Source organism: Kogia breviceps, chromosome 10 (assembly GCF_026419965.1).
Source record: "Kogia breviceps isolate mKogBre1 chromosome 10, mKogBre1 haplotype 1, whole genome shotgun sequence".
Lineage (NCBI taxonomy): Eukaryota > Metazoa > Chordata > Mammalia > Artiodactyla > Physeteridae > Kogia > Kogia breviceps.
In genome coordinates this window covers 69,159,256-69,183,306 of record NC_081319.1, presented here as the reverse complement: position 1 = coordinate 69,183,306, position 24,051 = coordinate 69,159,256, and the positions used below count along the sequence as shown (strand labels likewise).

General features: G+C 44.1%; 1 protein-coding gene across 14 annotated transcripts in view; it reads right to left on the bottom strand.

Annotated features, from left to right (window-relative positions):
* The window catches only part of ANKS1A (ankyrin repeat and sterile alpha motif domain containing 1A), a 191,637-nt gene that overhangs the window by 86,717 nt on the left and 80,869 nt on the right, over nt 1–24,051 (bottom strand). For 12 of the 14 annotated variants that reach the window (XR_010835055.1, XR_009337649.2, XR_010835056.1 and 9 more), the window contains exons 4-11: nt 23,332–23,394; nt 15,745–16,041; nt 14,893–14,968; nt 14,507–14,608; nt 14,309–14,410; nt 12,756–12,952; nt 9,186–9,278; nt 4,549–4,669 (exon numbers count right to left, since the gene is read on the bottom strand). Coding sequence is in view for 10 of the 14 variants with exons in the window: in XM_059076333.2 (XP_058932316.1) it covers nt 4,549–4,669; nt 9,186–9,278; nt 12,756–12,952; nt 14,309–14,410; nt 14,507–14,608; nt 14,893–14,968; nt 15,745–16,041; nt 23,332–23,394 (1,051 nt within the window). In the remaining 4 variants the exon portion in view is untranslated. The remainder of the gene's footprint in view (nt 1–4,548; nt 4,670–9,185; nt 9,279–12,755; nt 12,953–14,308; nt 14,411–14,506; nt 14,609–14,892; nt 14,969–15,744; nt 16,042–23,331; nt 23,395–24,051) is intronic. The other 2 variants (XR_010835057.1, XM_067006059.1) reach the window with 1 other exon arrangement.

Below are 24,051 nucleotides of genomic sequence, written 5' to 3'. Positions count from 1 at the left end.
CGAACCCGTGTCCCCCGCATCGGCAGACGGACTCCCAACCAGTGCGCCACCAGGGAAGCCCAACATGGCCTTTTTGAAAACTGATAAATTAATTCATAAAAGCTGCCTAAGACAATGACATTAGTGGAAAAGCAGGCAAAATTTAATATGTACTAACGTGACATCATCTGCTGACTCACCTCACTTTTACCAATCCTAACAGGCATTTCTTCCAGGCTACTGAGAAACTGGCAGACCCTATTTTCATATTTAATGTCTCAACTCCTTTGTCTGAAAGCTCTTTGAGTGATCTAAGCAGCTAGCCTGGAGGCAGGCACACCTCCCATATGCTGTGGTTCAATTAAATCTGTTTCCCCTACTGCCCACTCTCAACAGTTAGGCCAATGCTGCAGAGCTGCAAGAAACCAAAGCAAAGGAGGATGAGATGTGAGGTCAGAAATCCTCCTTGGTAGTTCTCTCCTTAACCTGGAGATTTCTTAACCTGAGGATAGAAGGGCACTTGGCCCCATTTATGAAGTTCATCTGGGAAAGTTTCCCCTTTCCTTCCTTTCAAAGGCTGAGCCAGCTATCTTGTAGGGGTTCCAGATCAAGCCTTTGAAAGAAAGAATTAGAATCTCACTCCTCCACGATACTAAAGATTCTTCCCTCACTAAGAATCACTTTCAAACAGAGCATTAAATTAACTGAGAACTTGTTCTTCAAGGGTTAATTTCAGTATGATTTATTACTAAACAACTAGAGTAGGCATCAATGCTCCACTCCACTCTCTTTAAAGCTTTAATTAAAAATCCACCAACATGATTGGAAGACTTAATACAGTTAAGATACCAGTTCTTCCCAAACTGCTATAGAGACTCAACACAAAATTCCAAGAAAAACCCCAGCAGGATTTTTTGTAGAAATCAATAAGCTGATTCTAAAATTTTGTCTGGAAAGATAAAAGAACTAGAATACCTAAAACAATTCTGAAAAAAAGTATAACAAAGTAGCAAAGTCAATTCCATGGAGAAAGGACAGTCTTTTCAACAAATAGTGCTAAAACAACTGGATATTCATGTGCAAAAAAATAAATCGCTACCCATACCACACACCATATAAAAATATTAACTCAAAATGAATCATAGATCTAAATGTATACCTAAAGCTATAAAATTTATAGAAAAAATATAGGAAAAAATATTCGTGACCTTATCTATGAAAAAAAAGGATTAATCGAACTTCATCAAAATTAAGAAACTCTGCTCTTCAAAAGACACTGTTATGGGAATAAAGAGACAAATCACAGACTAGGAGAAAATAATATATCTGATAAAGAATTTATATCCCAAATATATAAAGAATCTTTACAACTCAATAATAATAAACAACCCAATTTTTTTGATGAGCAAAAGATCTTGAAATGGCAACTTCATTAGATACAAGGATGGCAAAGAATCACATTAATAGACGCTCCACATCATTAGTCATTAGGGAAATGCAAATTAAATCCAGAATGAAATATCACTACACACCTATTAGAATGGCTAAAATTTTTAAATACTGACAATATTAAGTGCTAGGGAGCACACACAGCAATTGTAATCCTGATGGGAATGCAAAATGGTAGAACCATTCTGGAAAATGGTTTCGCAGTTTCTTATAAAGTTAAGCATGTATTTATATAGGACCCAGCAATTTCATTTCTTGCATTTACCCAAGAGAAATGAAACCTATGTTCACACAAAAACCTGTATGTAAATGTTTATAGTAGCTTTATTTGCAATTGCCAAAAACTGCAAATGGCCCTCAACTAGAGAATGGATAAATTGTGGTATGTTCATACAATGGAATACTAATCAGAAATGAAAAGGAACAAATTACTAATACACACAACAAATATGAGTCTCAAATGAATTATGCTAAGTGAAAGGGACCAGACTCAAAAGGGTACTGGAATATTGTCATTTATAGGAAATATATATATATATATTTGGCCATTTGGATGACCAAAATATATTTCTCAGATACACTTGGTCTTCATCCATAGTTCCTGGCTTACAGTTCCCAAAACCCAAGGAATTTTCTGATGGATAAGCTGTTAATGAAGGTGACTTTTGGTTAGTTGGTTGGTCGGTTGGTTGGTCGGTTGGTTGGTTTTTGGCTGTGCTGTGTAGCTTGCGGGATCTTGGTTCCCCGACCAGGGATTGAACCCAGGCCACGGCAGTGAAAGTCCTAACCACTGGACCGCCAGGGAATTCCCTGAAGGTGACTTTTGGATACCACCCCAGGGTGGGGGCTGGTTGCCAGGAGAACCAATCATGTGATTAGAGGGTTGGAACTTTCGGTCCCATCCCCTGATTTCCCAGGGAAGGGAGAGGGGGTTTGAGGTTGAATCAATGCCATTGGCAGGTGATTTAGTCAATCATGACTGTGCAATGAAGCCTCCATAAAAAACAAAAAAGACAGCTTTTTGGTCCCTTTTTTTTCCCAAGGGCTTCCACATGGGGGAAACCAGAACACTTTTGCATGCCACTGTGCCAGGCCCCAAGCTCCAGGAGTACAGAAGCTCTGTTCAGGACCTCGCCCTATGTATCTCTTCATGTGGCTGTTGATTTGTATCCTTTAATATCTTTTTATAATAAATCGGTAATCTAGTGAGTAAATGGGTATTCCTGAGTTCTGTGAGGCATTCTAGCAAATCAACTGAACCTGAGAAGAGGGTCGTGGGAACCTCTGATTTATAGCTAGTCAGTCAGAAGTCCAGGTAACAACCTGGACTTGCAACTGGCATCCTGAGTTGGAGGGAGTCACTGTAGACTCCAATTTGTAGCCAGTTGGTTAGAAGCACAGATGTTAATCTGGGCTTGTGATCAGCATCTGAGGTGGACGGTGGTCTTGTGGGACTGAGCCCTTTACCTGTGGAATCTGATTCTATCCCCAGGTAGATAGTGTCAGAATTAAGTTGAATTCTCATACACCCCACTGACGTATACACACATACACACACACACACACACACACAGAGGAACTGGGTCTGGGAACCCTTTTCAGGTACGTACTATATGATTCCATTTATACGACATTCTGGAAAAGGCAAAATCATTGCGACTGATATTGGCGCAGTGACTGCCCAGGGTAAGGGGGGGGGGCAGGACTGACAACAAAGGTACACAGGAGAATCTTTTGGTGATGAAACTGTTCTGTATCTTGATTGTGGTGGCAGTCAAATGACTGTATGTGCCAAAACTCACAGCATTGTACACAAAAAGGGTGAATTTTACTGTTTCTAAATCATAACTTTTTTTAAAAGCTCCAAATGGAAACCATTAAAACAAATCAAAACTACCATGAAAATAACCACAAAATTTCTGCATTTAAGGAGGAGAAACCTTTTACACAGGACCATTAAAAATAAGGTCTGCAGTGTCAGACACATCTGCACACGTTCTCTTAGCCACTCCTACCCTGATAGGACTCACAAAGGGTACTTCAAAAGACACCACTGCATCCCCCAGTCTTACCTGAACCATGGGCTGTCAGAGGACTGAAGGAAGCAGTAATAATACCCCGAGAAGGACCTGGGAGCTGCAAGCGATAAAGAGCTGGGAGAGGCCACAGGAGTTCCTTCAAACTGCAGTGGGAATTGCACTGCCCCTTCTTGTTCTTCCTTAGGAGACAGAGGTTGTCCCAAACGCTCCAGTGGTGCACACTCACCCCTGTCGGGACCACGTTTACACCGCCTGGCTGGTTCTCAGTCCTGCAGCCCTCACCCCTCGCGGAGGAAACTGAATTTTGCAGAGGCAATGAAAGTAGGCCAAGGCGACAGAGCACTCCAGTTACCGGGTGGCAGCCAATCACGGGCCCCTCCCCAGAAGTGTCTCAGTCTGAGGTCAGGACTCAAAGCAGAGTCTGTGCCGGCAGCCTGAACCCAAGGGGAATGACCTGTTGGGCTTGTTTTTCCACCACGTTAACTTGAGGGTTTGTGATTTGAGACCCCAAATCAATCTCTGCCACAATGCTGGCAGCCTCCCCTCCCACGGCGCTCACCTAGTCTGACCCGACCTTTTCCTTGCTTCGCATGCTGAAAGGTGACAAGACCACTCCAGTCCAAGGTATTGAAAATGAAAGGCCATAATACACCCACCGCCCAGACTGCCCTGAAACCCAACTTCCCCAGCCCAAGGAACACCATCATTTCGTTCCGCCCAGGATCACAAATTTAAAAAATCCTTTCAGGACTTCCCTGGTGGCGCAGTGGTTAAGAATCCGCCTGCCAATGCAGGGGACATGGGTTCCAGTCCTGATCTGGGAAGATCCCACATGCCGGGGAGCAACCAAGCCCGTGCGCCACAACTACTGAGCCTGTGCTCCAGAGCCCACGAGCCACAACTACTGAAGCCCACGTGCCTAGAGCCTGTGCTCCACAACAAGAGAAGCCACTGCAACGAGAAGCCCATGTGCAGCAACAGAGACCCAACGCAGCCATAAATAAATAAATAAATATGTTAATTTAAAAAAAAAAAATCCCTTCAGAGTTGCTTCTGCCAGGAGCAGGGGTGGGGGCTCTACCTTTTGTCCTTCCGTCCACGGATGCCAGCTTCTTTGTCTCTGCTGTCAGCAGTAGCTCATAAGGATGCTCGTCCTCCTCCCTGGCTGTGCTCCCCTGAATCCAGGGTCTCACGGTCAAGACCTAAGAGAAACAAACACCACGGTACTTCTCAGGTGGGGGGCTAACACCCAGAAAGGTTATGTCAAACAAATTTGAGATTACTGGCTCCTTTTTCATCGGAGGGGAAGAGCATGTAAGTCAGTCAAGTGTCACAAGGAATCAAAATGCTTTCCTGGCTATGCACCTGGACCTCAGATCTCAATGGCCTTGGATTAAAATATTCCCCTTTCCTTCCCTCATTTCATCCTTCAAAATGCCATAAAATCCAAGATCCTCCCCTCCCCTGCCTCTTCCCATTTCAGTGTTCTGCAGGATCTCTTTTCTGTGGATAACACCTCCCAAGCGGTTTTTAGCCACCATGCATCATAAGGCCTTCTTTTTTCGTGCTTCTTTCCTAATACGCTCACACAGTACCCCAAGGCTGGGATCCTTCCCCTCTTCTCAAGAGGGAATCAGCATGACTTCTGACTGACCCTGACTGACTGATATTTACTAGGAACAAAGCATTCTGTAAATCCTTCTCTATTTTTATAAGCCCTTCCTCATAGGCCCTGTGGGTTATAGATGAGGATTTCCCCAAAGCTGGCTTCCTACCACATCTATGAAAATACAATTTTAAATCAAGTCCACCAATCTCTGCTCTGAGAAGAGGCAAGTGTGAGGGCAGTAGGAATTTCAGTGGAGAAAAAGCAGCTCTGTCTCCTGAGAAATCCCTAATCCAGGCAGCCAAGTGTCTCTGATGAAATGACTGACCAGAGCTGGCCCCTACACCTGCCAACTGGCTTGAGTCAGCTGGGGGCCTGGGGGCCATAGCCAGTCACGGTACCAGAGGGGCCAGGCATCTCGAACCAAGCCAGAAACACCACGATCAGTGCTACAGTCACACTGAGAGAGAGAACGGAGATACCTACTTTAGAGGATAATTCTAGCTCATCTCTCCTAAGAAGCCAATGTGTTTCACAGGCAAATTAAGAATAATAATAGACTGGCAATTAGGAAAGCCAACCGAAGCACAAAATCTCTTCTTGAGCAGTTCGGCTAGAACAAATAATATATTATGAACGAGGGGGTGAGTGGGGTTCACAAGTCCACCTAACAAACAACAGGACCCTACAAGTGTGGCACTGTGGTGCCACTGAAACCTCCTCCTTCACTGACGTGTCCTACGGTGCACCGGAAACAAAGTAGGTTTGTGATTCAGTAGGATCTTGCTTCTTGGAGGCATAGCTCACAGTGTTACAGCCTAATGAGACAACACAGATTCTAGCAGCCTCAGACTCAGTGAGAGACTGCAGCTCCTGTTTTGTTAACAAGGCTGCCACTCCAAAGGCAGGATGGTGGTCTCTCCAAAATTCTGCTAAGCACAGCAGGAACCTCCACTGACTGAGAGCCACCTGGATGCTAAAAGCTTTTTCATTACAATGAGCTACTGGCCTGTATTACTTATTCCTTTTGCTTCTTCACAGGAACACAATTAAGGGAACAAAGAGGGACCATTAAGCAGTTCAGACAGTGTCAACTTAATACCATAGGCTTTACTGACAGGAATTTGTGTTCTGCAAGTTTACACACACAGAGCCATCACTTAGGCAGAGCCCTGGAAATCTGATTCTGTGAGTGTTCTGCACACAGCAAGAGCTCTCACATAGCCCCAGGCAGACTTCTCTGAGAGGTATCTGACAGCCTGGGTGCCCGGCCTATAATACCCTTTCTTCCCAAGCAGGACGGGTCTGATGACTTCCATCTGGAAAATCAGACCCACTGGACCTGTGTTTGCCGCGTGCCTGGCTCTTGTGCACAAGTGGAAGCAGGGAACCAGCAAACAGCAGAGCTGGAAGGGACCCGAACCATTACAGTCACAGCTAGACAGTACCTGGTTCCAGCTTGTTCCTTTTGCAGGTGACAAAACCCGGTTACCAGAGAGATCTAGGGACCCCGTTACACAGAGAGCTCCCAGCAGAGCCAGGGCCATAAAATTCACTCCCCTTGATTCTGGATCAAGCTGGCCTCATTTTTTTTCTGGGAAGTGTGGTTTCTCCACCCAATTCGGAATCCTCTCCCTCCTTCAGATGTCTAATGAGTGTCCCCTGCTCATACCCACACAACTCGTAGGGTGATCTTTTCCTCTTGGTCCTGGCTTCTGCCAGCTATGGGATTAAAATCTCACCAAAAAAGCAATAAACTGCTTTTCTTCAAGTCTTCCTTGACACAGGGCTCAAGAAGCCCTGTGTCACAGCGAATATGGCAATAACTGATTCGCAACAGAAAGGATTCTTCTCTTTACTAAATTACTCCTTAATCTTTTTCCCCTTTCTTCCAGGTCTTGCAATAAATCAAAACCAAAAAAAAATTAAAAAAGTATTCTCTGCTATATGGAAAGCAACATTTTTGCTGCAGAGAAAAGCGACTACCAGTTACCACCCAACTGTGACCAATGGAATGGCCAGTTGGGGTGTGGGCAGCTTTCTGGGAAGAGATACCACAGCAGCTGTAACTTCCCATGAACATTTAGCACATCTGAGCATAGAGAAGACACGGTCAGTCCGATGCAGTTGGCAGCCCCTTTGGTGGGGCGAAAACAGCTAATGAGCTTGTATGTGTGCACACACGTATATGAATATGTTTAATTTTTTTTAAGACAGTTTCATGACCTGGTCATTACTCTGATCAGCTCTCCTGGAGCCAGTATACTCAGCTTCTCTTAAAGGCTTTCATGGACCATCTGACAATGATAAGCCTCAGGAATAGTAAACGAACAGTGGGTCAGATTGCTCGCCTGCTAGGATATGAATGAGGTTTAGGGTATTAAAGCTTTGAGAGTATAAGAAATGAAGATAGTGAAGAATACAGTCCAAAAAAAAAAAAGTCTACTTTTGGAGAAGACTTATCCACTCAGACTATAGCAAACAGAATCTGTCTTGATCATTAAAAGGATAATAACCCAGAGCACATCACCTCTATATTTATGTACTTATAATCATCACTTAGGAAGCAAAGCCAGGCTTCTCAGGGTCTTCCAAATACTGACTATGGTTGTCCAACTGATCCAGAATTCCAGGCTATTCGGAGGCAAGTCCTAGAAGATGTAGCTCAGACACAGTCTCCAATCCAGGAGAGTAATAGGGATATTTCTCCCCCTACTTTTTGATACAGTATTATTGCCAAACTGTATGCCCTAGAAAGCCCTGGGAGAAAAGAAGTGCTGGTTATCCAATAGTTCTTTAGGAGCCTTGCCCTTATCCTTGGGGACCAGAAAATTTAATCCAAGTCCTTGTTAAAGAGGTGATATAGGGCATTTACAGAGACCCAGCCCCAACTGAATACGCTCTATATTACTACATTTCTCCTTGTAAAAAGGGAGTAATAAAGCAAACCTCTATATAAAAATGTGTAGGGGTTTACTACATGCGCTTGTATCTGCTGACAATGTATTATTACCCTAGAGCCTGTAATTCTAGAGACCCCTTAGTTGAGTCATGATAGTAAGTATTTTGTAATTAAGGGATAGAAAGAAATAAGGACAGAATTTGTACCTAGCGTAGAAATCATCCCTATCTCCAACACTGACTTTACATTCTAAAAAGGGCTTCCTTGTATTTATACATTTTGTCAAACTGATGTCATCCTTCTGGTTGCGTATGTTTATATTAAATAAAAGAACCTGTCTCATTGGATGGTCCATGGCAGTAAAAAAACCTTAGCTCCAACTTCTGGGGACAAAGTAATGAGACTTAATTGACTAGTTTATGTTAGCTGGTTTTTAAGTTAAAGAACAATAGGGCATTGAATGAGCTACAAAAAACTACTGAAATTATATAATATTTTGAATAAACACTCAATAAATATATTCTCTGAATGGCAGGAAGTGTTAAAGGAGCATTGGGAAGATGAAAGATTAAGGAAAACATGATTTTCTTCATATAGCTAAGTGAGAAGGTTGAACTATTTGCCCCAGGATAACATTTCTTTTTTGAAAAGGTGAACTATTCTTTTCAAATTACCTCCTTTGATTTCCCCAGCCCCCATGACTCCTATTTCTCTTCTAGTTGAGTTTTCATGACATTTTCCATGTCTGTCCTGGTGCAGATTCTTCATATGAAATGAGGAGGGAAAATGCAAAAACAGAAATAAGGCCTTTGGGTCACAAGCATCAAAGCTTGCTAATCTGACCCAGTCTAGAGAACAGTGATTAGGGGGATACTCCACACTTTGTATCAAAAGACAACACAGGTACAAGAGCCAAAAGTGAGACTGTTTAGCCTAATGGAGCCAGGAGAATGTGCATGTTTGGCTTCCCATGTGGCATGGCAGATCAATAATTGGCCCATCTGCTAGAGAGCCTAGTAAAATTCCTTGCTTAGTACTTTTGAGTGAGTTTGAAAGGTCCTATTTTGGATTACTGATGTACACAATGCAAACTTACTAATCCAAAGAGGTGATTAAAAAAATGACAAAGCAAAGTCTTCTTTAAGCATGCATTTTACGCACTTTCCAAAAAATCATATTTCAGTGATGGGAGTAAACCTTCAACCCCTACCTCAGAAGCTGTCAAGGGAAAATACTTCTTATCTATGCGGTCTTCCTCCTCTTCATCGGGTGGTGGTTTTGCTGGAGGCGGAGGACGTTCCCTCTGTAGAAGAGAAAAAATAAGTATTTTACTATGTCTTTCTTCAAGAATTTAACTCTTTGGTTTACTCTTATCTCAATCTTTGGAAATAAAAAAGAATAATGTAAAGAATTCCCCTGAAAGACTAAATTCAAGGTTTAGTATCTGAACAAGATGGAGAACCCTGCACACATACACAGTTCAATTAGCATTGCTCTTTGTTTTTTGATGTTTATAGCAGAGACTATAAACACCTGTCATATCCTTGACCACAGTGAGAAATATCAGCACTGAAAACACACAACTACCTCATCAGAAAATGTCCATCATGATACTGATACACAAACTCGAGTATAGGAAAACCAGTGGCTCAACTTCCAATCTACTCTAAAAAGACGAAACACTAAATCAAAAGAATCAACTTGTCAGAGTTCCAACAAAGCAAAATTACTAGGGAAGTAAGGAGGAAAGCAATCAAGGACAAAAACATCAACTCCTGCTCAAACTTGAATGTTATCCAAACCTCAGAACTGTCTCTTATCCTTGGTCACCTCCTTCAATGATTACTATTATGTATCATTAGCATATGAAAACCCTATTTCATCTCAGCCCATTTAAAAAAGGACTATTGGTCAGTTATCTGCCCTTGCAGGGGTTGGCAAGCTTTTTCTTAAAGGGCTACACAGTAAATATTTTAGGGTTTGCAGTAAACTCTGCCACTGGAGCACAAAAGTAGTCACAGAAAATATGTGAATGACTGGGCATGGCTATGTTCCAAATACAACTTTATTCACAAAAACAGGCAGCTGTCTGTGGGCCTTGGTTCACCAACCCCTTGCCCTAGAGCAAGAAACTCACTGAAGACGGGATTATTGTTTTAGGAGCCGCTGGGTTAGTTAGCGCTTGGCACCCATGATCTCTCTGTTAAACACGCTTTACTGCTTGGTATTACATCTTGATAAATTGGTCATTCCCATATCCCCAGCCACCGGATGGATGCCCAATGGCAACGACTCCAAAACAAGTTCATATGGTCAAGCCGAACAAAGCTTTTTAGGCCAGATTTCCCACTAAGTCCACTTTCCCCACCCTTCTTTGCTCCAGAAACGTAGGAACAAGCCTCGTCCAGGGCCACCTTGTAAGGAGGGGAACAGCAGATGCACAGGCCCATAATCTCACCAGTTATCCAACTGTGGGACACAAAGAGCTGAGGAAAACCAAAATGAAACATAACAACAACAAAAGTGACTCATCCTAGAAGCCTTCCCAAAGGAGCCTAAAAAGAACAATATGAAAGGCTCTTGTGGAAGAGGTAATCACCAGGGACCCTGGAAGGCAAGAGAAGCATGGGTCCTTCACGGTCTTTTCTACCATGAAAACTATGGCCCAGGGGCCTGGAACTATGAAGCTGATTTACAGATACCATCCGCCGTGTTTACAAGACGTAGAACAGTCCCTTGGCCACAGTTAATTACCAAGGACCAGGAAGGCAGCACGGCAACAACATACTCAAGTAAAAACTGGCAAAGCATGCACCCCAAGATGTATCCGTTTCTACTTAGCAGGACCATAGGAGGCTAGATTACTACAGTGGGATGAACAAAGAAGCTGTGTAAATCAGCGGCTAAGCCTCACAGGAACTTGCTCCTTCAAAGCTTACTTCAGGAATCCCGCGTTCTTCTTGCAAAGCCTCCAGCTCCCTCTAATGGGCATCACCTGTAAGTGCCACTGAAAGCAACACCTTCCTCCACAGGTTGGATTTCCCTAATTCATCTGTACCTAACAGTGAAAGAAGTGGAAACAAACAAACAAACAAACAAAAACAAAAAAAACCCCTAGCTCTGTCTGCAGAAGCACTGTGTGTGCGGTGCTCGGCACATGCACTTGCTTTCGCCACTGACAAGGAGTTTCAACACAGTCCTCAATAACACCCGCTCTGGGGGTTCTACCACAAGACTGGTGGGCCTTTCCAAAATCCATACTGAAATGCTGGGACTATCCCAGGGCAGGGCAAGGAGCCGAACAAAAAAGAACACCAAAAACAGCAGGCTATTCCCAGGGCATTAATGAAAAGCCTGAGGATCACCAGGCAGCCAAAGGATCATCAAAACGGTCATAAGCCAGATGTGCGCCAAAAGGGAAGGGCCAGCCTCTCCAACAGGAAGAAGTAATATACACCTGAAAATATGCCTCAAGGTGGGACTATCACTGGGATCCTGTTAGAGCAATGCCTGTTTATTAAAAGTGCAATGCTCAAAACCTCAACAGTGCAGGAAGGAAGGGCCATGGGACCACTGATTCAGGCTTAGGCTCACAGTAAAACCCTGGGAGAGAAAATGTGGGTAAGGAGTCTGAAGAACAATGTATAAGGTTAGAAGTAGAAGCAAGTGCTAGAGCAACTTCCCTGGTGGCACAGTGATTAAGAATCTGCCTGCCAGTGCAGGGTACATAGGTTTTAGCCCTGGTCTGGGAAGATCCCACATGCCACGAAGCAACTAAGCCCGTGAGCCACAACTACTGAGCCTGCGCTCTAGAGCCCACGAGCCACAACTACTGAAGGCCGTGTGCTGCAACTACTGAGCCCACGCACCAAAACTACTGAAGCCCACGTGCTCTAGGGCCCGCATGCCACAACTACTGAACCTGCGTGCTGCAGCTATTGAAGCCCACACGCCTAGAGCTCATGCTCCACAACAAGAGAAGCCACCACAATGGGAAGCTCGTGCACCACAACGAAGAGTAGCCCCCGCTCACCACAACTAGAGAAAGCCCACGCTCAGCAAAGAACACCCAATACAGCCAAAATAAATAAATAAAAATTTAAAAAGAAAAAGAAAAAGAAGAAGGAGAAGCAAGGGCTAGAGAAAGAAGCAGTCAGTTGGGAAGGCTGACCTTTAGAGGGAAAAATTCAGGGTTGTCCCCATCCTACTATTTCAATGGCTGGAGGGGAAATAACTATGGGAAAAATAGGAATGCATATACGAATACATACACTTTCTGATTAAGCCTTGCTACAAACCTGCTGAACACAGAATCTGTCCAAATACAAATGGTTAAATTTTTGAGGGCAAATGGAAGGCGAACATGTACTCAGGGCTGACAGGAACTTATTTAGCGAGATATTTAGCAAGCTCTTTCATCGATGGAACTGCTCTCCAGAAAGAAACAAACAATATATAGCAAAGACCCCAAAGACAGAAGCAGCAGTGAGGCTAAATAGAAATAAAATGCTTCAATTTACTCTAAGGCCAAAAAAGTAACAGAAGGATGCAAACAGGTTATATTGAAACTGGAAAAATTAAAATTCTACCTCAACGCAAGCTGTAGAGTTTGACCACACTAAGCAAGAGGGAGATGGTGCAGAGCCCCTAGGAGAACAGGGTGAGTGGGACCCAGGCCCCTGAAACACAGCTGGCACTGGGGGTCACACGTCCTCTCTCCCACTCCCCAGCAGAGCAGAGGTGGACAACAGAACGCCGGTGCGTAGGGTCAGCCACGTACAGGCCTCACTCCAGCAGCTTTCACTCCCGCCGCCTCAGCCTCCCTGCTCACGGAGTCCCGGTCAGACGAGCGCCCGCTGGCTGTGCTGTCCAATGAATGGCAGGAAACAGCGTTGTACAGCACCTCGTAGGGACCCTCCTCTTCCATGTTGGTGTCAAAATCGATGATCAGTTCAGTCACTGCTTTTTCCACGTCACCTGAAGAGGGGGTTAGAAGGCAAGAGAGTCGGTGAGAGGAGAGCACAGTCTTGGACTTCCCACCACAGGAACAACCCAAAGCCCCTTCGGCCACCTGAACTTGACCAATGTTAACCTAGAGCAGGAAAATAAATCACGGCTTTCTCCACGGACAAGAATAAATATAGAGAGTTTCATCTGCGCTTCATACCCTGAGAAATGAACAGATTTTTCTCCAGTTCAATATGGAACCTTTGACATCTATGAAGGACATCTCCCAAGATGGTTATAAATTCCCAGATACCTCGATACCATGACAGCCTAAACTTAAACCATAAGATGTAGCAAGGTACAACTGGAAAACTTCAGTAGTCCCTTTAAATTCTTAACAAGAACCTCCATGTGCCCAAGCAAAATAGAGGGTGGTGAAGCCTTTCTGAGATGAAGGCGCTGTTCAGCTGCAACTCACTCACTAGACAACTACGAACCTCAAAGTGCCTGGGATCCAAACTTGTGACTCTGAAAAGTAACCAGGGATCTCTGGGTCACTTGCAAAGAGTCAAAGCTGTAACTGTAAAATCCTTGAAAGCTAAGAGCTTAGTCAACTACTAATCCCATTACCAGAAAATTATGAGGTCAAGAAAAAAAGTGTGACCAGGGGAGGGGAACAAGGACTCTACAGTAAAGACAGGCTGAGAACCCCTGAACCCTTGCATCTCTGCACTCCTCTGAAAAATCCCTTTCCTTTTTCAGTATCTGGCTTTGCTCTGTCTCTCGAGCCTTCTTCATTGTGATCTGTATCTGAGGGAGGTGTCAGCCAGTGTTTTGTCTTTTTCATTCATCAGACCTAGGACCCAAAAGGCTGCTCAATCAATCTGAAAAGGTGGATCCTGGCTAATGATGGAGAGGCTGGACTGCCCAAGCTAGCACCCAGACCACATTTGTTGGACAAATGATAGACTACTAAAATCTGTCATATACACATCTACCAACCAGATGACACTCATTAAATATTTACTGTAAGCAGCTATACTCAAGGCACTAAAGTGTGTGTTAGAAAAAAAAGGATTCACTGAGATTTGAGTTCATCTTGAGATCATCCTGTCTACCACACATCCCAGGATAGCTCTCATAGAGCCAATTCTAAAAGTAGAGAATAAAATAAAGTAGGAAAGAAAAGGTCCACTATCACGGCCTAAACTTTGCCCAAGAAAACTTCATATAGTAGTTGGAAAATAATGAATTTGAATATGAACTTATTAAGTACTCCCAATCCCCCAAAATAATTATTTAAATTAAGATTTTCCATTCTGCCAAAGAACGTTCAACTCTTTTCAAGCTGAGAGCCCCTTTGCTGGCAGAAGAGGGCCGACTCACCCTGAGACTTCTGGGATATGGAGTCCATGTTGGAGATGAGAGGTGGCTGGGCTGTGGGGGTTTTATCTACCTCTTTTGCACTTCTTTTTCCAGTCATGTGATCTACATGGAAAGACCAAAACAAGCTGCACCAAATACCAGTGGCTTGGTTCAGCCAGCGTGTCCCCTGGTCCCTGTGGCAGGGAGATGAACCCATACCTTCGATCAGTGCTGCTATCTGCTGGCTTTTCTGAGACGGCAGCTCCTGGACAGTGTCTAAGGCAGTCAGTCCACGGTTATCTTTTATGTTGACGTCAATTCCTAGAAAGGCACACCAGGTGGACCAGGGGAGTGAGAATTTTCAAGCCAGCTTCAAAGAGGGTCAAATTCCAGGATACCTAATGCTCCTGGCAGCACAACCAACACTTTCATCCAAAGATATTTTATCCAGCTATACAAGAACTTCGTACATTTGCAATCAACCAGTGGAGACGTACACATATTAGGTTCAAAGGCAGCCAGAAAAAATCCCCCTCCAGGGATCCTGGGGGAAATGATCCCAACCCTGGCATGCTGTGTAGACAAGAGCGCTGCCAACCTCTCACCTGCAGCCAGCAGGATTTGCACCACATCGGTCTTGCCAAACAAAGCAGCCTCATGCAAAGCACTGCCCTTCTCCGTCTGGAAAGCAAATGAGAGCGCAGAGCAGGATGTCATCAGAACAGTGACCCAGGTTTGGCATGGCTTCACACGACAAACGGAACGTAGACAAGAAGGGACAGAAAATAAAATAAACCACACAAAGTCCTCTGTCATTATCTTTCCCACTTTTCTTGTCTGGATTCCAAAACCACAATCGTGGCCCATACTTGGGTGTTTGATGTGCCACCAGGAGGCCACACATGAATAACTGCACTGTTACCCTTGGAACCACCTATTGGTGACACTCCTAAAATCCCTACCTTCCTGGGTAGAAGGAATGATGAGAAGAAAAGTACAAGGGAGGGAAACACCTTAACTTCAAATGTGGTCTGGTGGATGCAAAGCCTAAGGAATGGCCATTCATCTGAATGGAGAAAGCTACCAACAAAGGGAAATTCTAAGTCTCCCGTCAGCAGCATCAAGTTGATGGGATTCTGGAGGCGCTAATGGTGGCAGTGGGAACATAGGTATAGGAAGATAATGAAAGTTTTCTAATTTCAAGAGAGAGTCCATAAGCATGTCTTTTCAGGGTATAATGACCATGTATTACTCCTGAAAAGAAACAAAAAATAACAGACTCACTGGAGGATTTTCTTTGTCTCTAAAGTTTCTCATTACAATGAGTCAGCAAATGGAAGCATCTGACATGTGATGTGAACTGTGCTAAATAGGAACACAGCCCAGCAGCATGGCGCTTGTGTCTTTTCCAAAATGACTAGGTCCCTCAGGCCTGGGAGGTACATCCGCTCCACTACCTGGTAATTGCTATCCATGCCGGCATCCAGGAGGACCTGGACCACGGCTTTGTGGCCATTCCTTGCTGCCAAGTGCAGAGGGGTGTGCTTCTTAGTGTTGCAGCTCAGGAGGTTGGGGTGTGCGTTGAGGAGCATCTTCACCACCTCCAGCCTCCCGTAGAGCGCAGCCAGATCCAGAGGCGTCTCGAACTTGTTGTTGCGCATGGTGGGGTCAGTCAGCTCCTCTAAGAGGACCTTCACCACCTCCGTGTGGCCATACTGCGCTGCGCAGTGCAGGGCCGTCTCGTTGTCATTGTTCTAAAGAGTCAACAGGAGGATGATGTCAGAAAGGTGACCAGCAGACTGGCAGATGACTGGGGTAATCACACGTAAAACCGTTGAAATTTAAATGAGAAAAATAGCAGCAACACTCGGGGACTAACAGAACTATGTCAGAATCCCGCAAACAAGCCCAACTGCTCCAATCAGCCTCATCCGCCCCAGTTACTGCCAGAGGGGAGCAGTCGGCGCCTCAGCCTTTGTAGTCTCCTCTGTGGCAATGTAGACACGTCTCCAGACGGCAAGGAGAGCCACCTTGGGAACACGGCAGGCCGCGGGGAGAAGCCCTGGCACAGATGGATGCCCGTAACATCACTGCCATTGACTCAATTTAAACTTCAACTGGTTTTACAATTTCTATTGAGCCAACCCCGTGGTCCTGATTCTGGATCTGCTGACCAACCATTGCCTTGCACACAAGCTTTTTGGAAAGAGTTTGTCATCTGTGTAGCTCTGTGCATGCAAATCAACTGGCCAACAATGAAAGTTACAGAGCAGAGCACCCAAGATCACTCTCAACATATCAGCCAACAGCCACGGCCAGGGAACTGAGGCGCGTGAGCTCAGTCACAGAGTAACGCAGGACCCAGATGCCACCCGGAGCCTGCTCCAGGAGCCTGCCCCAGCCAATGCATGCAGGACCTACAACTGTGCCAAGAAGGGTTTCTTAGGTAAGAAAGATACAATCAGACACCAGAATGTTTTGTGTGAGAGGTGCAAAATATTCAAGATTATAACATTGCCATTAATTCAAATTCACAACCCCACAGGTCCTCTGATGTCAACTTTGTTTCAAACTAAAGGTAGAACCTGAGATAAAGCAGAAGTTTGTGCTTTATCAACCATCAGAAGAAAAATGTTAATCATTCCAATTATGCTCTTTCTTTTACTACTACTGACAATGTATAACTAGAGCAGGCATAGAGGAATTTCCATGACCTCTTCATTTTTAGAAGCATTAATGAAAATAATAATTCTCCCACAAGATTTTGAGATTCCTGAATTTATCCAGGAGGCTTCTGTCACTTTGGGGAAACAAAGCTTCTGAGGGCGTGTGTCCTCCAGGTCAATATTATGCACCTTTCAGTGGTCAAAAGGTAAAGATTAAATGTTTTCACAATTGCTTTAATTCTATTAATGATATTAAAAGTAACAGACTAGGAGTTACCCAAACATGCATGCAATTCCACCTGCTTTTGATCTGGCATTTAACTGCATCATTTTTTCCAGCTACACCAAGTATATCAGAAAGATCCAGGGCTACTAGGTGCAAGGCCCCAAAAGGCCAGAATGATAGCAAAGAAATTTTTTTTAATGAAACAAGGACAGCAAGAGTGATAACAGGAGCCACATGCAAAGATAAATGCACACAGATAAACAGAGGAAGCAGCACTCAGCTCCAACACAGCTCCAGGAGAGCAGCTGCTGAGAAGGTGCAGACAGACTTTACTGGCCACAGAACACAGATAGTTAGCAATGGCCTCCTGTGATACAGCTGGGTCCAAGGGGGGAATTCCATGTCAACCTGAAAGTCTGGAGGGCAGGAGAAACGCTGGGCTGGAAGTAAATCCTTGGGGCTCCCTGTGTCAAACAAACCTTTCAGGCCACCCATATGCCCACTTCCTATTAAGCTATGGAATGAAAAACTTAGAGCTGTCACCTCGCTTTCTCATTAGAAGAAAAGACAGCTACAGCAATGAAAACTCACAGGAGCTTCCTATAGAGGGATCCTGGGGCAGAGTTGCAACTCAAAGAAGTTTAAGAGGATTCTCAGGGTTTTATATCTCAAGATTAGCATGACAGCAAGGGCCAAGAAAGTCAACTTATTCTCATTAAAACTCCAGTCCAAAAAAACTCGTTTACTCTGCAGTAGACACTGCTATCTCTTTTATATCCAAGTTGTCTCCCAATAACCAGAATAATCTGTAAAAAGTATGTCATTAGGGCCTGAAGAACTGTAAAACTCTAAACTATCCAGCAGGGGAAAAAAGTCTTCTCTGGGTTTTTGCCAGAACTAAAGCAGCTACCACAGAGCTGCCTTGCTAAAGGCATGGTCTTGATCACTACCAGGCAAACTGCCTGCCTATGTTAAAAATGGCCTAACCACATCTCTGCAGTTTATATTCACAGTGTAGGAAGCATCTTATTTATGTTTCAGTCTTGCCAGACATGGCCTGGTAACTACAATACTCTTTAGTTTATGTCTGTGGTGACCACATCTCTCGACTATTGAACACAGGCCATCACAATGAGCTCTTACTACAGCTTCTCTTTGGAGCCTAACAATGTTCAGGGCAAGAAGTCACTAAGTTTTGGATTTATGGACCCACAAGAAAGGGAGGGATTCCAGGGAGGGTACAGACTCTCAACCACCTGTAATCCCTCTCTTTCACACCTTTCAAATCACACCATGGGTGCTCACAACACCCCAAGAGTTCCCAGAATCATACTACTATGAATCTGGACTAAGGAAGGGGACTGAGATGAAATACCCCAATTTCCCCCCAAGGCTTTGCACAAACTCCCCATTCCTGCTCATCTTGAGACCAACTTTCATTTTTTCCTTGCTAGGTCATTACTTCTAAAAAAAAAAAAATCCCTACACCCTTTATATCTGGAGACCCCATTCAATGTATAAATCCATTATTTATGTGTTTTATATTCATACACACACACATACACACACATACATAAACTACAAATAGCAGAAAACCATCTAGAAACATTCCCATGAACTTTCTCCTCTGGGAACTATTTGAAACCATCACCTCCCAGTGCTTGGATTATAGCCTAACTGCACTCTTGTCCACTGTCGACAGATATCTAAGTTAGGAACACCGGGGCTACAGCTCTCTGGAGCAACGATGGTATAGTCTCTAGAAATATACCCAAATTGGAACAAAAGGACAAAGTGGGTCTACAAAGATTTAGAAGACACAGGAAAAGCATGAGAACCAAGTTCCTCATGTGGAGGAGGAGTCAGACTTACTCTGCAAAGCTCTGAAGGCAGAACTTTAACCAACAGATGGAAGGTTTAGGAAAACAGATATCAATCAAGCATAAGAAACCCCAAATCAGTGGAATCCAAAAAGAGGCTGCCGAGAGTAATTCTGCTTCCTACTAGGAGAAACAAACAAACAAACAAATAAAATAAGGGGTAGATGGCCTGCGTTTTAGGTGAGAAAAGAGGAATCCTGCTCTAGTGGAAAGTTAGCCTAGATCAGTGGTTCTTAAACAAGGTTCGTTTTGGTATTACAAGGGAGCTTAAAGGTAACTAATACTGAGCCCCACCCCAGGTCTGCCAAGGTAGCACCTCAGAGGGTAAAGCCCAGGAAAATTAATATTAAAAAGGTTACCAGCCTAGCAGACACCAACTTAAACAAACAATCATTCATCATCATCAAGAACAAAATAAACTGACATCATGTGCCTGGTGATGCAATGCACTAAAAAGGAAGGACGAACATCACTCTTGTGGCATTACTGCCAAAAATGTATAACCTGAACCAAATCAAGAGGAATTATCAGACAAACTCAAACTGAGGGCCAGTCTACAAAACAAATGGCCTATGCTCTTCAAAAATGTCAATGTCATGAATGACTAGAAAAGGCTGAGGATAACTGTTCCAGATTATGTATGATCGTGGACTGTATCTTGGACTGGAAAAAGATATTGCTCTAAAGGACATTATTGAGACAATTGGTGAAATTTGAACATGGATTTCTTTTTTTAAAAAATTTATTTATTTAATTTATTTATTTTTGGCTGCTTTGGGTCTTCGTTGCTGTGTGCAGGCTTTTCTCTAGTTGTGGCGAGTGGGGGCTACTCTTCTTTGTGGTGCGCGGGCTTCTCATCGTGGTGGCTTCTCTTGTTGTGGAGCACGGGCTCTAGGCACACGGGCTTCAGTAGTTGTGGCTCGCGGGCTCTAGACCACAGGCTCAGTAGTTGTGGCGCACGGGCTTTGTAGCTCCGCAGCATGTGGGATCTTCCCAGACCGGGGCTCGAACCCGTGTCCCCTGCATTGGCAGGCGGATTCTTAACCACTGCACCACCAGGGAAGTCCCTGTGGATTACTTTTAAGTGTCTGGAGAAATAGACCTACCATAAAACTAATTTAACTACTGCTCATCGTATGATATTCAGACTAAGTTAAAATTGTTTTAAAAGGGGGTAAGTAAACAATTTTAATAGTTTCACCTTAGCTAAGGATGACGTACATTTGGACTGGTTTACACTGACTTGCTGAAACAGGAAAAGGTCCATATGGTGAAGAGGAAGATAAAAGCTCATGAAAACCATCTCTGCTCCCAGGAAAGGCACCTGCAACTTCTTAATTTCTACAGGTGCCTGATAGGACTTAGCACACAAATGTATTTTAGCAAAAACAATTTCTAGACACACCAGGTCAATGAAAACCCACTGAGTCAGGATAAAACCTAGGGAGGTTAGAATTGAATCAGCCTGAGAAGAGTCTGCATTCTTAGCACAACCCAAACAGCCTTATCCCTAAATGGAGTTTATATCACTTGGCCTTTTGAGGGGGTGGTGGGTAGGGTGGAGGCAAAGGGTAGTACAGTTGGCCCTCCTAATCCATGCGTTCTGCATCTGATGAGTCAACCAACCATGGATCAAAAATATTCTGGGAGAGGGACTTACCTGGTGGTGCAGTGGTTAAGAATCCGCCTGCCAATGCAGGGGACACAGGTTCGAGCCCTGGTCTGGGAAGATCCCACATGGCGTGGAGCAACTAAGCCAGTGCACCACAACTACTGAGCTTGTGCTCTAGAGCCCGCTCGCCACAACCACTGAAGCCCACGCACCTAGAGCCCGTGCTCCACAACAAGAGAAGCCATCGCAATGAGAAGCCCGCGCACCACAACAAAGTGTAGCCCCTGCTTGCCACAACTAGAGAAAGCCCACGCACAGCAACGAAGACCCAATGCAGCCAAAAATAAATAAATAAATATAAAAGGTAATGCTTAAAAAATATATATTCCAGGGGAAAAAAATCTAGAAAGTTCCCAAAAAGCAAAACTTGAATTTACCAAGTGGCAACTACTTACACAGCATTTACATTGTATTATCATATTACACTGTATTATTAGGTATTATAAGTAATCTAGAGATGATTTAAGGTGTATGGGAGGATAGAAGTAGGTTATGTGCAAACACTACACCATTTTATATAAGGGACTTGACCACAGTATCCACAGAGGTCCTAGAACCAATATCCTCTCGGATACTGAGGGAAGACTGTATTTCCAAAGAGAGAAGTAAGTTCTTAGTCCATTTAGACGAAGTTTCTTTTATGTGTGCAAAATCAAGGGATAGGAAAATGTGCTTTTAAGAACAAAAGTCGGGCTTTCCTGGTGGCACAGTGGTTGAGAGTCTACCTGCCGATGTAGGGCACATGGGTTTGTGCCCTGGTCCGGGAAGATCCCACATACCGCGGAGCGGCTAGGCCTGTGAGCCATGGCCGCTGAGCCTGTGCATCCGGACCCTGTGCTCTGCAACGGGAGAGGCCACAACAGTGGAGAGGCCCGCGTACCGCAAAAAAAAAAGAACAAAAGTCTTACCCTTTAATCAGAGCTTTATAAGCTAACTAAACTAACCACCAAGTCAGGAAATAATCACTTCAAGGTGCTTCCCCCCAAAAACAAAACCCTGAATGGACCAATACAGCAATGTTGCATTAAGCTTCACCCACTAGTAACAAAGAATAAATTCCAAAACGCCCTTTCAGAAATACCACATGGTATATACCTTATAAAATTAGGACCTCAAATATTACTAGTAACCAGATATTTTTACTTCATGTACATGATCTTATTTGAACTCCAAAATAATCCCGCCAGGTAGATGGTATACCCCATTTTATAGAAGAGGGAACTGAAGCTCAGAGAAATTAAGTAACTTGTTCAAGTCAACACCAGTAAGTGGCAGCACAGAATTCAAACTTGGGTCTGACTTGATCTGTGAGGGTTTTCCACTCTGCTGCACTACTTCCAAAAAAAAAAAAAAAAAAGAAGAAGATAAAGGATCTTCCTATCTTGAAGATTAGAAAACAGAATTGAAACTGTGGGCAAACTAAAACTACTGTGTTCCACTACCCCAGATCAAACTACTTTTCCACCATTAGGGCCCAACAGCTGAAGGAAATCTCCCATACAGCCTGCCGAGGTCCAGCCCATAGTGATCTACATTTGCTAAATCAGTATTTCTCAAAGAAAAACATGAAATATCTGCCTTGCATTTGGAAATGCGCAGAAGGACCTTACATTTCCCTTCCCAGTGGCTGCTGTATTCAGAGCCAAGTGAAAGGTGGCTGATGTGAATAATGCAGTGACTCAACCAAACTCCAGATTGTTGCCAAAAAGCAAACCTCATCTGAATGAAACCTTGAGCCAAAAACAGCAGGTGAGAGCACAGAGGAGACAGGCTAACACCATCACCCAACCCACTAGCTTTGCCTCCAGAGGCAGTGGAAGGCCGAGGCCCGAGGCTGGACATTCATCACTAGGCCCATCAGCCCGTTACTTATCCCAGCCTCACGAGGGAGGGAGACTCAAGGCAAGTGTCCTGCTTGGCCCTGCAACTTCATTTCCTATTTCTGAGCTGTTCCAAGGGCCAAGAGTGACCAAGCAGAGAGAGAAGCTAATGGCTGGGGAGAAGGGACTGAGGCTTCAAAGCCACAGGCACAAACTCAATGAAAAGAGAGGGGAGCCACACCAGCAGCTTTTAAGAGTAAAATGGAGTCACCAATGCCCCGGCTGCCACACCTCCACCACAAGCATTGTTCAGATTCCATCTCAAGAGAAATACCGAAAGCAAACTTAAAAAAAAAGTTAATCTAGGAAGTACAATTTAATCATTTTCTGTGCTTACTAAAAAGTAAGCTACTTTCCGTAACATCTTTTAACTGCATTTTTCTTTTTTGAATTTAAATGATTTTAGAAGTCACAATAGTAAATTATGCCCATAATATGGTCCCTTCTATTTCCTCAGTTGTGCCACTTCTAAGCTTTTCAGCCATTCCAGGAAAAGCACCCAACCTTTCCAGAATTGGTATGGGTTTTAAAAACAAAAAACCCACTGAAGCTCCGTTTTCCCGTTGCCAGGCAAGCCAGAAGCAGATGGGCTGAAGCAGACAAACATCAGTATGATGAAGAAGAGCCTGAGTGGATAAGAGTGGAAGCCAGAGAGGACCGAAGAGAAAGTGCAGCTTGGAGAAATGATGCAGAGAAATCCTGGCAGCGAAAAGTACACACCTTGGCATTGATATAAGGGTCAAAGGGGCCGTACTTTTTGAGTTCTTTGATCTCAAGAGCATTCTATAAAAAGGAGAGGAAAAGAAAATGTGATGATAAAATGGATGAAATATATCAAAGTAATGCACAGCCCCGAGGGGGCCCAACACTAGACAACTTGGATCCGCCCTCTGGGTGCCTCAAAAGGAAGTTAACGGGGAAGACAAACTCCAGGGTACAGCGCTCATCACCCCTCTCATCCAAGCTTCCAACTGAAGCAACGTTAATGGTTTTTAATAAATCAGTTAAGTACTTGTAACCACTGCCTAGATGCATTAGGTTTTTCGAGCTATTGCAGACGTTGTGCCCAGCCCCTGCCCCACCCACCTGCCTGCCAGATACGCAAAGCACTGGGCTGGGTCCCACTTATCAATGGACACTCCAGGCGGGAGGCGGCTGTGAGCAGGACAAGCTAGCATACTCAAGTGGCTCAAAAATCCAAGCAGCTGTGTTCCAAGGCAAAAGTGAGCAAAGACAGGATTAGAAATGGTGGCTGAAAATTTCTTAAACGTGAAGGACTTTAATGGGTGACTAGATTTTTCCACACTGAGGAATATTAGTTAACAGCAAACCTCTTCTATAAATTTCCTCCAGATAAGAGAAATTACTGTTACTTTAGCCAGGAGGAGAAAAATTGCATTTAGGTTCTAAAGGGGCAATTCTAAAGAGACAATTTTCCTT